The following is a 13694-nucleotide window of genomic DNA, read 5'->3' as shown; positions in this document are numbered from 1 at the left end:
TGCTTAACTCAACCCAAATTTGGAACGGAGCTCGGATCACACGCGTGAAGATGATTCACCTAATTAAAATCGTACAATTATGCAATCACCTTCACGTGTTCATTACACGATAAGTCAACTTTCGGGGATGCGTTCGCTCTTCAATTCGTCAGTATAATACATAATATTATTGTAAGATTTGTAAGTACAACTATCAACAATACGGTTCGAGGGCACAAAAATGTATTTCGTCGTAACGTCGAAACGCCGTAATAAAAGCATCATTCTCTACGAATTGCATCTTGTCATCATTGACTGTTTCAATCAACGAAAATTTAATCATACAACAAACACAGTCACGAACTTCAAACTCAAAAATGTATTTCCTTACCGCATAGTTGATTTAGAATAGTCTCATTCGCGATCCTACATTCGATCAAATGCAGCATGAGTGAGCGTCCCACCTTTTTTTTCTGCTTTTTTATTTATTAAACTACGTTTTTGGTAACAACTGCCGAGTTTCTTGGTTCCACATATCCTCCGAAATTTCTTAGTCTAAAGAAAATATTAAATATGTTTATTTATTTACCCCAAAAATAGCACATGTAAAAAAATGGTCGAAATTTTTACTTTTCCACGACAAAACGCATTTTCTGCTAATCTACCATGAAAATCCGAATGCCAATTGTTAAACAAATTCAATATATACAAAAAAATGTTGCAAAATTTTTCACAATTTTTCTTCTAGTTCTTCTTGTTTGTCCGTCATACTGGATCCACAATTTTGAGTGTTCGAATTTCGAGTTCAGATTCGAAATCAGCAACCCCAAAAGTCCATGTATGCAAAATTTCTAGTGAATCATATGTAGGGAAAATGTATGTATGAAAGGGTCAAACCTTTTCAAGGTACTATAGACAAAGTGTAATCCGTTCAAAGATGTTTAGTACGTATAAGACTACTATAAGACTACAGACCATTAACCAAAAAGTTTTAAAATTCCGAAAGTGGCTTTTTCGTTTCTTAAATCTTATTATCGAAAGTCAATCATCATGGTTGAGTTTTCAGCCTTTAAGGAAAGGAGGGAACCACGCTATTGCAATGGTTGTTTCAGATATCTAAATAGCTGCTATTGACATGGGAAAGTCTGCAAATAATCGACGATTACACAGCTAAAAGGTAGTTTTATGTTTATTTACTTCGCTTTATACTCAAAAATTATGTTTATATGTAATTATAGGCGTTCAACACTGTTAAAGGTTCTCAGAATAACTAAATGCCACACTTTGCAATCAGCCATTACGATAAAATCTTACAGTTAAATGGAAAAGACGTTACTTTGGAAATAATAAACTCCACGAATGCAGCAAATTATCTTTGTAAGAGACTCCTCAGTTATTATTGTATATTCAAAGTTTCCACCAAATGAATGAAGGTTATTTTTATAATTGAAAGATAATGCACGTATCGGCAGACAGAGCGAAAAATATTGTTTCATCTGCTGTGCCTTTTTGGACAAAAAAATTAAAACCGACAAAAAATATTGTTTATTATGGCTTCGAAGTAGCGAACGCATTGTATAATAATAACACACAAATATTTAATCCTATCTATTTAATCCAATTAAAATGTCGCTCTGTTGATAATCGGGATTGTATCCGATTCGAGTCGAATCATCTTTGTATCGGGTTTTTTAGTTATGGATACACGTAATTATTATGGAGTCCGGAATTCTCAAAGAAATATCAAGACAGTTAAAATTTCCACAGGGATATAGAAGGCAAAGATATTGTTCCAACTTGTCTCATATTCAGTCAACAAACCGAAAAACGCTACAAGCGTTACAATTGTCAATTTGAAAAAACGTTTACAATTCCGCGCACAATCAATATTTCCAAAGGATCTTCAAGACCTGTACTGCTGAACATGATGCTCCGCAGAAACAACCCTTTTTTCGAACCATGCAAGCTATTTCGAAGAACGGAGATCGCTCCGTTTTTTCATCAATGTTATCCAATTATTCACCTATGCGAAAAATGTAAGTATCTCGTTTTTCGTCCATTTATTGCTAAACAACCTATATTTTCATGAATAACTAGTATTCTGAATGATGAAAGCGAGGAAAGTCTGTCGATGCCAAACCATTTAATTATAATTTTTACTTGTTAGTCATTAAAAAAAAAAAAAAAAACAAAAAATGGTGGTGGAGGTGGAAGATTTTCGGCTGAAAAACATAGTTTTTAGCATTTTAATTTCAAAATCGCAAATTTTATGCGATTTTTTGGCTCTCGTGATAAAAAATACGGTTCGAAACTCGTACAGCTAAGCTTTTTGCCTTATTCATACTCGTAACGAAATGTACTCACAAATAAGATCACAAAGGTTTGTCAGACCCGATCACATTCTGCTAATTTGAACGTTTGAGTTTGGTTTAAATAATTGTTGCTTTAATAGAGCCTGCGATATCAAAAGAATTAGGAACAAACTATTTTACTAACAAGGAAGTGTCTTTCGTTGTCCGATTTTGATTCTGCTAATTTTTTAGCATTCTATTCTCCAGCGAAATTTAAGAGGTATGTATTTTTGCACGAGCGGAAAAAGTTTTTGGGCGCTGAAATCATGCTCAAACTGAAAATACGAAAGGGATATTTCTGAAGTTTCGTATAATCGCAGTTGAGAAAATTCATTGGGCCCGAATATAACATAATCTTGGTCGTGAGTAAATAAAAATATATGCGGCTTTACATGGGAGGATTGAAATTCATGAAAATTATAGGGTTGTAAATTCATAAAATTGACACAACAAAAAAAACTACTGCTCGCATTTTCATCGGACCAACTGCAATTTGAAGATCGAAAAACATAGTAGAAATGTATCTTTCGGATTTCCAAAAAAGTGCATCTAAAGGGTGACATACCCCTGCACATTTATATGCACTGAACGAAGTGGTATCACGTCATCATTTTCCCTCATGTCCTTGCTAATTTATTCGTACAGTTGTACTTAAAAATAGTTGAATACTAAAATCATTTAAATAACATTCACCTGTTTTTTTTCTCTCTAAATATCACCCCCTCTCGTCTTGTTGACAACAATTATTACCGCACTTTTAAAACTTACTGAAATTCTGAGAGTATTAGAAATTATTTGGCTCGAGTTTGATTACGAAATTCTAAAATTTACCTGAACAGATGAATCTACCAAAATGCATTGCGTAATACCAAAGAAAGATACTTGAAAAAAAATGTTCTTCATATGTTTTAATTTGAAGTGTTCTATTAATAAATTATGGCACAAATTTGCGTTTAAGAAATAATATCATTAAGCTAATATATTTTCTTGTAGAAAATCTGTGCCTTTTTTTTAAATCGACATTCACTTATATTCAATGATTCGCGAAAATTTCTTCATTTCTTCCCAATTTATCGCGCCAAATTTTTCAAAACATGTTTTCGCCCGAATGTCTGTATAACATGTAAAGCAATTCAGTCGATTACGGCATGTAAGGCAAAACAAAAGAAAAAACGAGATTGAAAAGTACGAGCAGATTGCCCTGAGAAATAAGAATGACCAAAAATAATCGATTTTCGATTAGGTAGATCATTTTTTCCCGATAAATCGAGTATAATCGATTATTTGTTAAACTCAATTAATCGACCGACTCGATTATTTTCCTACACAAGCGGTTTTTGTTTTTTACTCCCATGAACGATGCAATACATTATCACTTTATGTGATTAGAGTATTAATTATTATCATTGTCTTACTTACTAAGTACCTATTTGATATAATAAGTGAAAGATAAACAAATATTTTTATCTGAAATTGAAAAATATTCTGAATGAAACTATAAATCATCAAAAAAAACTTTTCCGTTATTAAGACTACGTACTGAAATTTACGAAATTTTGGTTTCATATGCACCGTTTCAAAAAAATACGCAATGATCAATTAATCAATTCATTTTCGCCGATTTAATCGAGTCGTGTTCGATTATTTTTTTGGACTCGATCAATTGATGCATCGATTATTTTTAGCTTATTGGCCATCACTATTAGGAAGTCCCATACTGCTACTGTGCAGCCGCACAAAAAGACGGTTCTTTTCACAGCTGTTTGTGGAGTGTAGAAAATACACGTACGTAGTGACAACAAAGTTATTTACAATTACTCAACGCTAGATGTCACACGTTGACGAATAGCTCGTGACAAGCGACCATGACTGGCAGATTAATTACCAAAACTCAGATATAGCTTCGTCAGAGACCTGATCGTTTTCACATTTTTATGCCAGGATTTCAGCGAGACTGCGAATAAATTCTTTGATCGTCCGACCTTAGGATTGACCTAGAATTGCTCACCGGACTCGTAGTGCCGTTCTCGTGGCGAATTTGAAATCACATTGAATTAATCTCGAGCGGAGCCTTGTGCAACTATCGAAATCAATGATGCCATAACGCATATGTGTTACATATGTACGTACGTCTCTACGCACACGTATACAAACATATACATGATATAACTTGGCATATGTAGTAGACATTTGGAAATATATACAACGCCTGAGGCGTTGATAATTGCGATAAAACGTACGCAACGTAGTGTATGAAAAAAGAGAGAAATCAAAGAAATTGAAGAATGTGTCTGACGTGTTGTGAAATATTTACTTCAAGAACATTCACATAACAACTCAACATTATTTAAAAATTATATTTTTTATCACATAGAATGTTAGTTTTCCTAGTTTTTCTTATGCTTATTATTTTTTTATTATTATTATTATTATAATCATCATTGTTATGAAAGCAATAATCGCTACCATATGGATGTAAAACCATATCTTTAAATGAGCCTTGATTTTGACGCTTTATCGGTCAAGATCTGTTCCGTTCCTATCATTTTTTTTTCCTCTTCAAAAGCTGGAACAACCTTCCTTTCCTGCGAGTATGAATGTATTACATTATATATGGTGTGTGTGTGTGTGTTCCATGTCAAGTACGAAGTATGTTTATCGTTCGAACTTTTCTTTTTTTTTTTTGTAGTACACTTTCTATAAACTTTTCAAACCAGAAGTCAACAACCTTGTTTTACCCTAGTCTTCGTTCAAGGTTGAAGTAGACAGGTTATAATATCATTATAGTCATACAAATGTATTAGCAATAAAATCTACGTGTCCACCACACGTGGAGAATGTTCTTAATGTGTATTACATTTGTAAATAAGTTGTGTTATACGGAAATGTTTTCCGTAGCTGATACAGCATTTTTATCGACAAACCATATTTCCATAGCACTTTGAATGCAAGATTCAGATACGTGAAATACAAACAGATAGCAAGATTTTTATTTTCTACGATATCGAATTCACGTACCAATTTTAAAAATGTGTAAAGTATTGAAACCGGTTTATTAACCGTGAATCATAATAGATTACATTTTTCGCATCATTAACGTATTCCATACCTACACTCCGGTCCAAAAAACAGTTATTTCAAAATTGTTTCAAGAATTACTTATTTTCACAGGTAACAACTGTTTGCTATAAAAATTCCATTTCACGTTCAATTCCAACAAACTTGAGTTGCTCTGTTGGTCCGTATCTGTAAAACGAGAAATACATCGGTATAGTTGACTAAATAAAGCAACCTTTGGTCGCTAACAATCAATATTTACTTACTGCATTATTTTAATTCTTCTAATATTCAATAAGTCTTATTACTATTAGAAAATATTTTTACAGTCACGGGCACAGAAATTATTTCTTTCCGTATTCTGTGCCTCGGTCTGTGATTTAACAAATCATTTCTCACCTGTAATCAAAGAATAATTCTTCGCCCGGCTGTATAGCTCTCTTCGCAAAGATTCCAATTCTATGATCACCATTGACCATCATAACTTTGGCATAACAGTTTGGATTTATGGAATGATTCGCAAATCGTATTTTGTTCCCTTTCCGAGTTGCATCTACTACGAAATCTGCTCAAAAAAATATAATATATAATTTTTATTCGTCCACGCCAAAAGAAGTTGTCATCAATTTGATTAAGAATATCAATTATTCAACTTGTAATATGGTTAGCATCTATTTTTTGGTAAATCAAAACTTTTCCATGCAAACTTTAGACTCTTTTAAATTAAATACCGTTATTGAGATTGAAGAGAAAGCTGCACATGTATTTATCGTAGACTTTTCCTCGCCTATCAGCTTCATCTTGACTTATTATTTCACCACAATATTCTGATATGAACTCATTCTTAGCAGCAGATTCTTTCAAAAATATTCCCCAACCAGCAACATCCGAAGGTGCCATTAAGAGATGCTTGTCTGAAAATATAAAAAAGTTTTTTCATAGTATACTTCCATTGGGCTAAATGTTTTTAGTTAAAATCTCAAGTTTTACGAGATTCTGCTGATTTTCCTTTCGAATGTAATATACCATATCGTTCTGGGCTTAAGTAACGGTTTTTGGTGCTGGATATAACTAAAAAAACAAAAAAAAAGAATAGGTGGACATAACAACCAATGCCACAAAAATTAAGATTTAGAATGAGAAATCAATTTACATTCAAGGTTGATTTGTTTTAATATCAGTATGGTACTTTTATGTCATTTAACAAAATCTATTGTAACTCGAATATTAAATTCAAAATTGAAATCATCTCGAAGTCTTCAGAGATCATTTGTTTAAATGGAAGTATTTTACCCTTGAAGATCTGGAAACGCCAGTTATTTTGTAATAGCTGTAACATGTTTTGACAGAAATTTTGATGAATTTTGTATGCTATTAACAACATATAGTAATAAAATTCAAGTTTCCGAAAATCTTCAAGTTTTCCTCACCAATTGTACTTCAAATTAATTATCGCTATAAAATTGATTCAACCTCGAGGGGATACAATTTTTTTTTTTAATCTGTAGTTTGTTTGCAGATTCTAGAAAATTCTGAAGTAATTCTGATAATGATTGTAGTATTCTATTCTTGCTTTTTGGTTCTATTATTTGCTCGATTGCTGCACAAATATTTCAAGCAGAATAATCATGTGAGAGTGTAACTTTTGCATTAAATCTTGACTACCAAATTAAGTATGTTTTAATGAACTTACGTAATCCGCGTTGAACACTAACATTTTTGCAGGAAATTTTAGTGATGTGGAATTGATCTGCACCACAAGTCTGGCATAAATCAGGATCACACTCTCTGACTGCCAAATAGCAGGGACATTGCTTGGTATTGCATTGTGCTTTACATCTGCATCCAGGGAATCTATTCTGACAATCGCTGCTACACTGACAGAATTTTTCACAAAAATTTTGAGCCTGGATGCAAGGGCATGAATTATCGCACTGACGTCCTGGATGATCACATGGAGCAAAATTATGTACATGATTTGCACCTAGAAACGCATAATTTGAAATAATATCATTCGATTAAAAAATATTTTAGAAATACAATAATAAGTTACGATACAAGTGCGCGAAGTACGTGATTCTTACGCGAAGATCACGGACGCGCATGCGTATCGTATACTATTTTCTGTAACACCTGTAATGGGAAGTTCCACTCGAGAAAATTGTAAACGCGGTAGTCTAATCTGAACATAGACGTGTTGTTACAACACAGTGGACGCGATCGTAGTCAAGACTCGTCCCATCCAATGGTGCTACTTAGACTTCATTTGATCAGATTAGTGTACGAGAATAAACATTACCTAACAGTTATGAAACTCTTCGGGAATCGCTCGCTTCGCGCACCCGCTATGGTACATGAAATCGAACTTCCCATGAAGGTGTTACAAAAATTCTTTTTTAATCATAGCATCTCTACACGATTTCTCTTCATTTGTCGATAACTTTTTAAAAATCTTTTATCATTTCCCAAAAATTTTCATAGGTAAAATTCAAAAGAGTTGAATAAATCTATTTATTCGATGAAATTAGATTGAGAAATCGAGTATGAGATCAAAATGTGCTTCGAAAATTTTTATAACTAAGACGCCTGCCAATTTAAGCAGCTTCCTAGAGCAGAAATTTCAGTTACAACGTACTAATTACTTCATTTTCTTAATTTAAATTACTTGACTCCATTGATATCTTAGCTTCCGAGTGCAAAACATAATCTTTAATCACATGTGATATTAAGTATTCAATTAATTGAAATACTGATTTTAGGATTATTAAACATGATACGGTAAAAATGCGGTAACAACGTTGCATTTTGAAGCCTTTTTTGCTTCATTGGAAAATACGTCATGGTCTCTATATCTACATTTGGGAAAAAAATAAAATTCCGTGGGTATAGCATTCGGATTAAATTCCAAACATGAATATAGGATTCAGATTACTACAAACTAGAAAAAACTGTTTTGAAAACATTAAAGACTAAGACTGCTCATAATTTCAATACATGTGGATAGCTGTAAGGCAAGAAATATAGCATTCAACATTTGAAAATTCAACTAAAAATTGCATACCAGAATCTTTTTTCAACTGAATTTTCCTGCAGTGCATTGACCAGAGGCGATGTTTCTTCTTCTTCTTTCGAGGTGGTGTGAAATCTTTGAGACTTTCAACAGCTGGGATATCAGAGGCTTCCTTTTGTGCAAATCGATACACCTGCTGGCATGTTTTAGTCAACATAATTTGAGCCAACGCGCATGGATTACCAGGAAATGCTTTATGCAATCCTCGAAACAAGCTCTGTTCCGAACCTGTCCAAGAAAACTCGTTCTGCTGTTCAGATGCTTTATCAAAGCCCAACAGCGTGAATGGTGTTTGATTTTCAGGCTGCACTTGATTTTCAGATATCGAAGGTTTTGCTTCCTTGTTCAAGTTTTGTTTAAAATCTAGTAAAATTGCAATGAATGGAGGCATTAAGAACTGGTCGTTAATCAGAATTAAAATAGAATTCATCTTTTATTTTCGTATTTCTTACCTTGGCAACTTCCCCCTTGGCTGTATTTATTGCTATCATTACTGTCCTCACTGCTGGCTTCATTGCCCGAATCAACGCTTGCTTGCTTTCTAACTTTTCTGGGACCACCCCTCTTTTCATCTCCTTCTTCATCTTTCACATTTGCAGCTTGAGCCGCTAACTTTTCTTTCATACCTTCCTGAAATAATCAATATACTTGTAGATTGGTAGTTCTCAGTTTGTGTATAGTATTGAAGAATACCAAAAAATTAAATGAAATACAATTTCTTGAATGAGTAACTGAGATATAAAATTCCCTTGTATCGACGTATCATTCAAGTATTAAAATAATTGAGCTCCCAAAATTTAACATCAATCAGTAAAATAATTTGTAAAAGGGATTTTTTCCCAATCTAATAACTATAAGTGACATGCAAGTGAATGCAATCATTTTGCAAACTGATTCAAGTTCGGTCAACAGGTTAAAGAAATCGTCTGTTTTGTTATCAACACAAGACGTGATTGATGGATAATTGAGATACATGAACATGATATTTACCAAATGCATGTAACATTCAGATCCACAGGGTTCTGCAAATGGCTTCAGATCAGGCCCCTTCCTTTTTTGCAAATTCGGCCCGGGATGACAAACTTGAAGTCCTAACAAGAAAATAAATTTGTTTCAATCATTCAAAGTATAGAACCGACGATGATCTAGAAGAACGGATGTAATCGATAGTGAAGATGGGTTGTGAGTGATATGAATTTCATGACTCCAGTGACGATGCCTGTAGTGAACAAAAAAAAAAGCATTTGACAAATATTTTCTTGTATTTAATGGAAGTTTACCTTGCGGGGAGATTCCCTTGGCTGCTGTATCAAATAAGGAATTATAAATTCTGTCATTATTGAGTGTAAAAATATAGATTAATATATAAATATATATTATAGGATGGATTCTTTTGAAATTATGCAGGCTCCTACGAAATTCCGAAGCATCAAAAAATAAATTGTATAATTCTTTGATACATTTGAAGACTTTCTTGGAAAAAAATTACCATGAATAGTGCAGCTATTCAAATTTTACCATATATACATGTCATTTTTTCGAAATTTTAAGTTACAACCTGATATCCGTAGTTTACATTTCATGGGCACTTAAAAAATTTTTATTCTAATATGATCGGCTAATAATCAGTGGAGATTCTTACAATAATATTAAAGAAATGCACATAAATTTTCTCAAAAATATCATTTTCTGTCTTGAAAAATTTGACGATTTATACGGGATAAGAAAACCTATAGTTTTACTGAGTTTCAATATGCTGAATTGCTTTATAATAGAAATATATACTTTTTCAAATAATACGAATTAACAGCCATCATAATATTGAAATAAAATTTGGAAGTTTAAAAATGTTAGTTTTCGCAACAATTTTGAATACATGTGCGTGTTGTGAGAAATTTATTCTGAAAAAGACATGAAATATCAAATTCTTTAAGGGTGTCAGAGAATTATTTACTTTACTTTCAGGTGATTTAGGATTGCGTTCTCTAGGAGCCTACATGATTTCATATGGATCCCAACCAATAAGGACACAAAACTAGCCATTTAATTTTTATAATCTTGCCACCAAAATTTCGGAGATATCATAATTTACGTTGTGAAAAGCAACACATTGTGTAAACAATGTATTGTGACTTGCTCAAAGTAATGTCATATTGTTATTAGCATTATCATTTTTCTTGCAAGCATTTACCGGTACTGAACGATTTAGGCATTTCAACAGCATTTCACAGATCTATGAGGGAGCAGAAAATATATACAAAATCTTGCAAAGCTTTTCATAAGCTTATAATATGTGAGCTTAGATATTCGCGAATATCAGTGAAACAATGACATGCAAGACAAACTCAAACTTTTACAAGGCAAGGAAATTTAAGCTAAAGAAAAAAAGCAGATAAAAAATTTTGGCTATCGTCAATGGCTCTGTTCGAATTGTCAAAAATAATATAGTCAGTTGTTTAAAAAAAAAATATTTAAACATTTTCTGGGCTGTCTCCTGTGGAAAAGTTAAATATTTTATATTATGAACTTAAATTTTTGTTGATAAACTCTCAGCTGATCAATAAACTATTCCGATATCCCCTTGTGAGAAAAAGTTTTTAGATTTTTTTCGCGCACATTCGATGTAGCCAACCGCTCTGTTCAAAATATTTAAAAACTGAAAATCAGTTTGTTTTTATGAAATGGAAGTAAATAATATTGAATAATACAAGCATCTGAGATGCAATCAAAACTTTGCAAACATATTGAATTTTTATAAAAAAAATGTTGAACTAGAATTTGAAATTAAAAAAATTATGTACTGCACAGATCCTCCAAGATCGTTATATACTTACGATGCAGAAAACAATCATATTTAAAACACCTTCTACAAAATAACGTATGAAAGGAATGCATTGTTTGTTCTCTAGGAACGCTTTTAGCATTAACACCATCTATGTTCGGCGTACATTCTGGAGGTAATGCATTTGGATCAGATCTTTCAGTAAGCTCAATGTACTTTTCTCGTAGTTCCTCAGGTCTACCTTTGTCAGGAAACATGCTTGATATAGCCTGTAAATATATTAAGGAAACATATTTCCATACATACACAGATTTCTGTTCAAACTGAATCTCAGGACAGATGAAACTGACTTCTGCAATGCTAAACACTTTTTACTTCAATTTACTAATTTTCAACTATAAAATAGTTTCGAAACTTGTTTCATAATACTTTAAGAATGCAGTCGACCTAATATCAAATAATAATCAAAATGGAAGTATAACATTCTTTCAAAAAATGTTTGAAGATTTCAACTTCAGATATGTCATGAGAAACTCGTTCAAACAACTATTTATGGCCAAGTTTTGATAGCCTGGATTAATAACTTTAAAGATTAGAGGTTTACATCTACAACTTTTGTCAGTTAAGATCTAGCAATAAACACACAGCCCAACCATTCAATCAGTATACCTGCAGCATGCTAGAACTGATGGTGAAAAAAAAAATTTCAATTGATTCTCTGACTAGTGTTTACTACCGGGAAGATATTTAATTTTCTAAGGAATAAAGCTGAATTACGGCTGAATTTTTTTGATAATACTCATACATTTATACTACTAACCACATCCATTATTCTACAAGATTATTCATTATTTTTATTTATCATATTGTTTGCGGATAAGCAGCATTTAGCATTCTCAATTTGTTCTGAGAAACAATTGTTTTACGTCATTTGGGATATTAAATAGCTCACGTTGAATATGTGCATAGAAGGAAAAGGTGTAGTCCGAGATTCCTTGTCCCTAGAATCTTTTGAATCCTCGTCAATTTTTTCCAATTTCACTTCAATTTTCATACATTCCAACTCTGTTATTTCGCAATCATCATCTTTTGAACTTTCCTTATCTTTTGTGGATTCTTTACATTTCTTAGGTGGTTCCTTATCTCTGTCGTCTTTCTCATATAGCATCAGAGCATTTACCAAGTCAACAAATATAGAGTCATCCATAAAACCAGACTCTCGATCACCGTGAACCTAAAATATTCATGAATTCATAAAATTCATAGAATATTGATCAATTAGTAAAATGATACATTTTAGGATTGTTGTACTTGAAATTCCTTGAAAAAATTGCCTTTGCATGACCTTTAAATCCAAAAATTCAATCCCAATTATTCTTGTAAATTAGTATGATCATTATTTTGCACTAAAATTCTGCACTTCTCTTTGATTTTTGAGCTTTGGACGACTCACAACTCGCAAGCAAAACTTGACCTTACATAATATACATAAAATCTGACACATATAATAAATTTAAAATCTTTTCTTTCAGAATTTTCAATTTTTTTTAGACTCTCTTCTTCTAATGCGCAATATGATGCATCATCTGTACATTTTATTATTGATTAGAATTGCCACATTGCATTGTTATAAAAAGCTTAGATGATCGTAAATAAATGTCTAAGAATTGATTTGTACTTTAAAATGATTACCTTGCCATCATAATTTTTTATCAACTCTTCAATAAATGTACCATCTTGATCAAGTATTTCGTCACCCATATATGGAATATTGTGTAAAACCGTCTCATCTTCAACCATAAAATTTTGTTGGATCGGCGCCCAAGTATACATAGTCGGTATAGGAGTTACAGCATTTATTATTTTTACTGGACACGTTTGAATATCACCGTCGGAGCTTGAAACCTCTGCTTTCTTCATACATGAAACATGAGGTGGAACCTCTTGCATGGCCAGCCATAGAGCCTTTCCATCTGCCCACCGTTTCTGCTCTATGACGAGCAGCTCTATCGAGAAGGCAAAAAAAATATCAGGTTCATTGTTCAAATATTTCAACAATTAAAGCTAGGATTCCGATGTTTGTTAGCTAAAAGTAATTTCCAAACAAATTAAAAGATTTACGAATAGAATATGTCAATCGACAATAATAAAGACTAATTATTGTCGTGTAACAAAAATTGATTCAAAATGAAAAGTTTGTTTACCTGTCATAATTTTGCGATTCTGATTCCATGCTATTTTCACTTCATCAGCGCGCTTGTAACGTTTCAATTGTCGCAAGCGCATATACTCCGACTTTACACGTTTCTTCCACTCAGCCGAGACTTTAGCTTTCGACATTTCATTCACTTCTGGACACCTGATCAAAGATCGTGTTGCAAACGACTGCTATTTCGTCTTCTTCATAGAGAATTAGCTGCTACCTATCAGCCACGGAGTTGTAGCAAGTAGACAA

At 32.7% G+C, this 13694-nt stretch overlaps 1 protein-coding gene across 3 annotated transcripts; it reads right to left on the bottom strand.

Moving 5' to 3' along the window:
• Window positions 1-4946: 4946 nt before the first annotated feature.
• E(z) (histone-lysine N-methyltransferase E(z)) lies at window positions 4947-13665 on the bottom strand. Of its 3 annotated transcripts, none has more exons than XM_046611016.2 (12): window positions 13444-13665; window positions 12932-13245; window positions 12192-12473; window positions 11292-11508; window positions 9738-9758; window positions 9448-9548; window positions 8910-9087; window positions 8449-8820; window positions 7081-7371; window positions 6119-6301; window positions 5787-5952; window positions 4947-5576 (listed from the first exon to the last, which is right to left on the bottom strand). In XM_046611016.2, the coding sequence occupies exons 1-12, from the start codon at window positions 13577-13579 to the stop codon at window positions 5516-5518; spliced, it is 2322 nt and encodes a 773-aa protein (XP_046466972.1). In that variant the 5' UTR covers window positions 13580-13665; the 3' UTR covers window positions 4947-5515. The 3 variants fall into 3 exon arrangements, with proteins under 3 accessions (XP_046466972.1, XP_046466971.1, XP_046466973.1); XM_046611015.2 differs by having other exon boundaries at window positions 9738-9761; window positions 13444-13664; XM_046611017.2 differs by lacking the exon at window positions 9738-9758 and having other exon boundaries at window positions 13444-13664.
• Window positions 13666-13694: the final 29 nt, after the last annotated feature.

The sequence above is a fragment of the Neodiprion pinetum genome, chromosome 2, assembly GCF_021155775.2.
Source record: "Neodiprion pinetum isolate iyNeoPine1 chromosome 2, iyNeoPine1.2, whole genome shotgun sequence".
NCBI lineage: Eukaryota > Metazoa > Arthropoda > Insecta > Hymenoptera > Diprionidae > Neodiprion > Neodiprion pinetum.
Note: the sequence above shows the minus strand (reverse complement) of the source record. Positions and strands in the feature narration are given on the sequence as shown.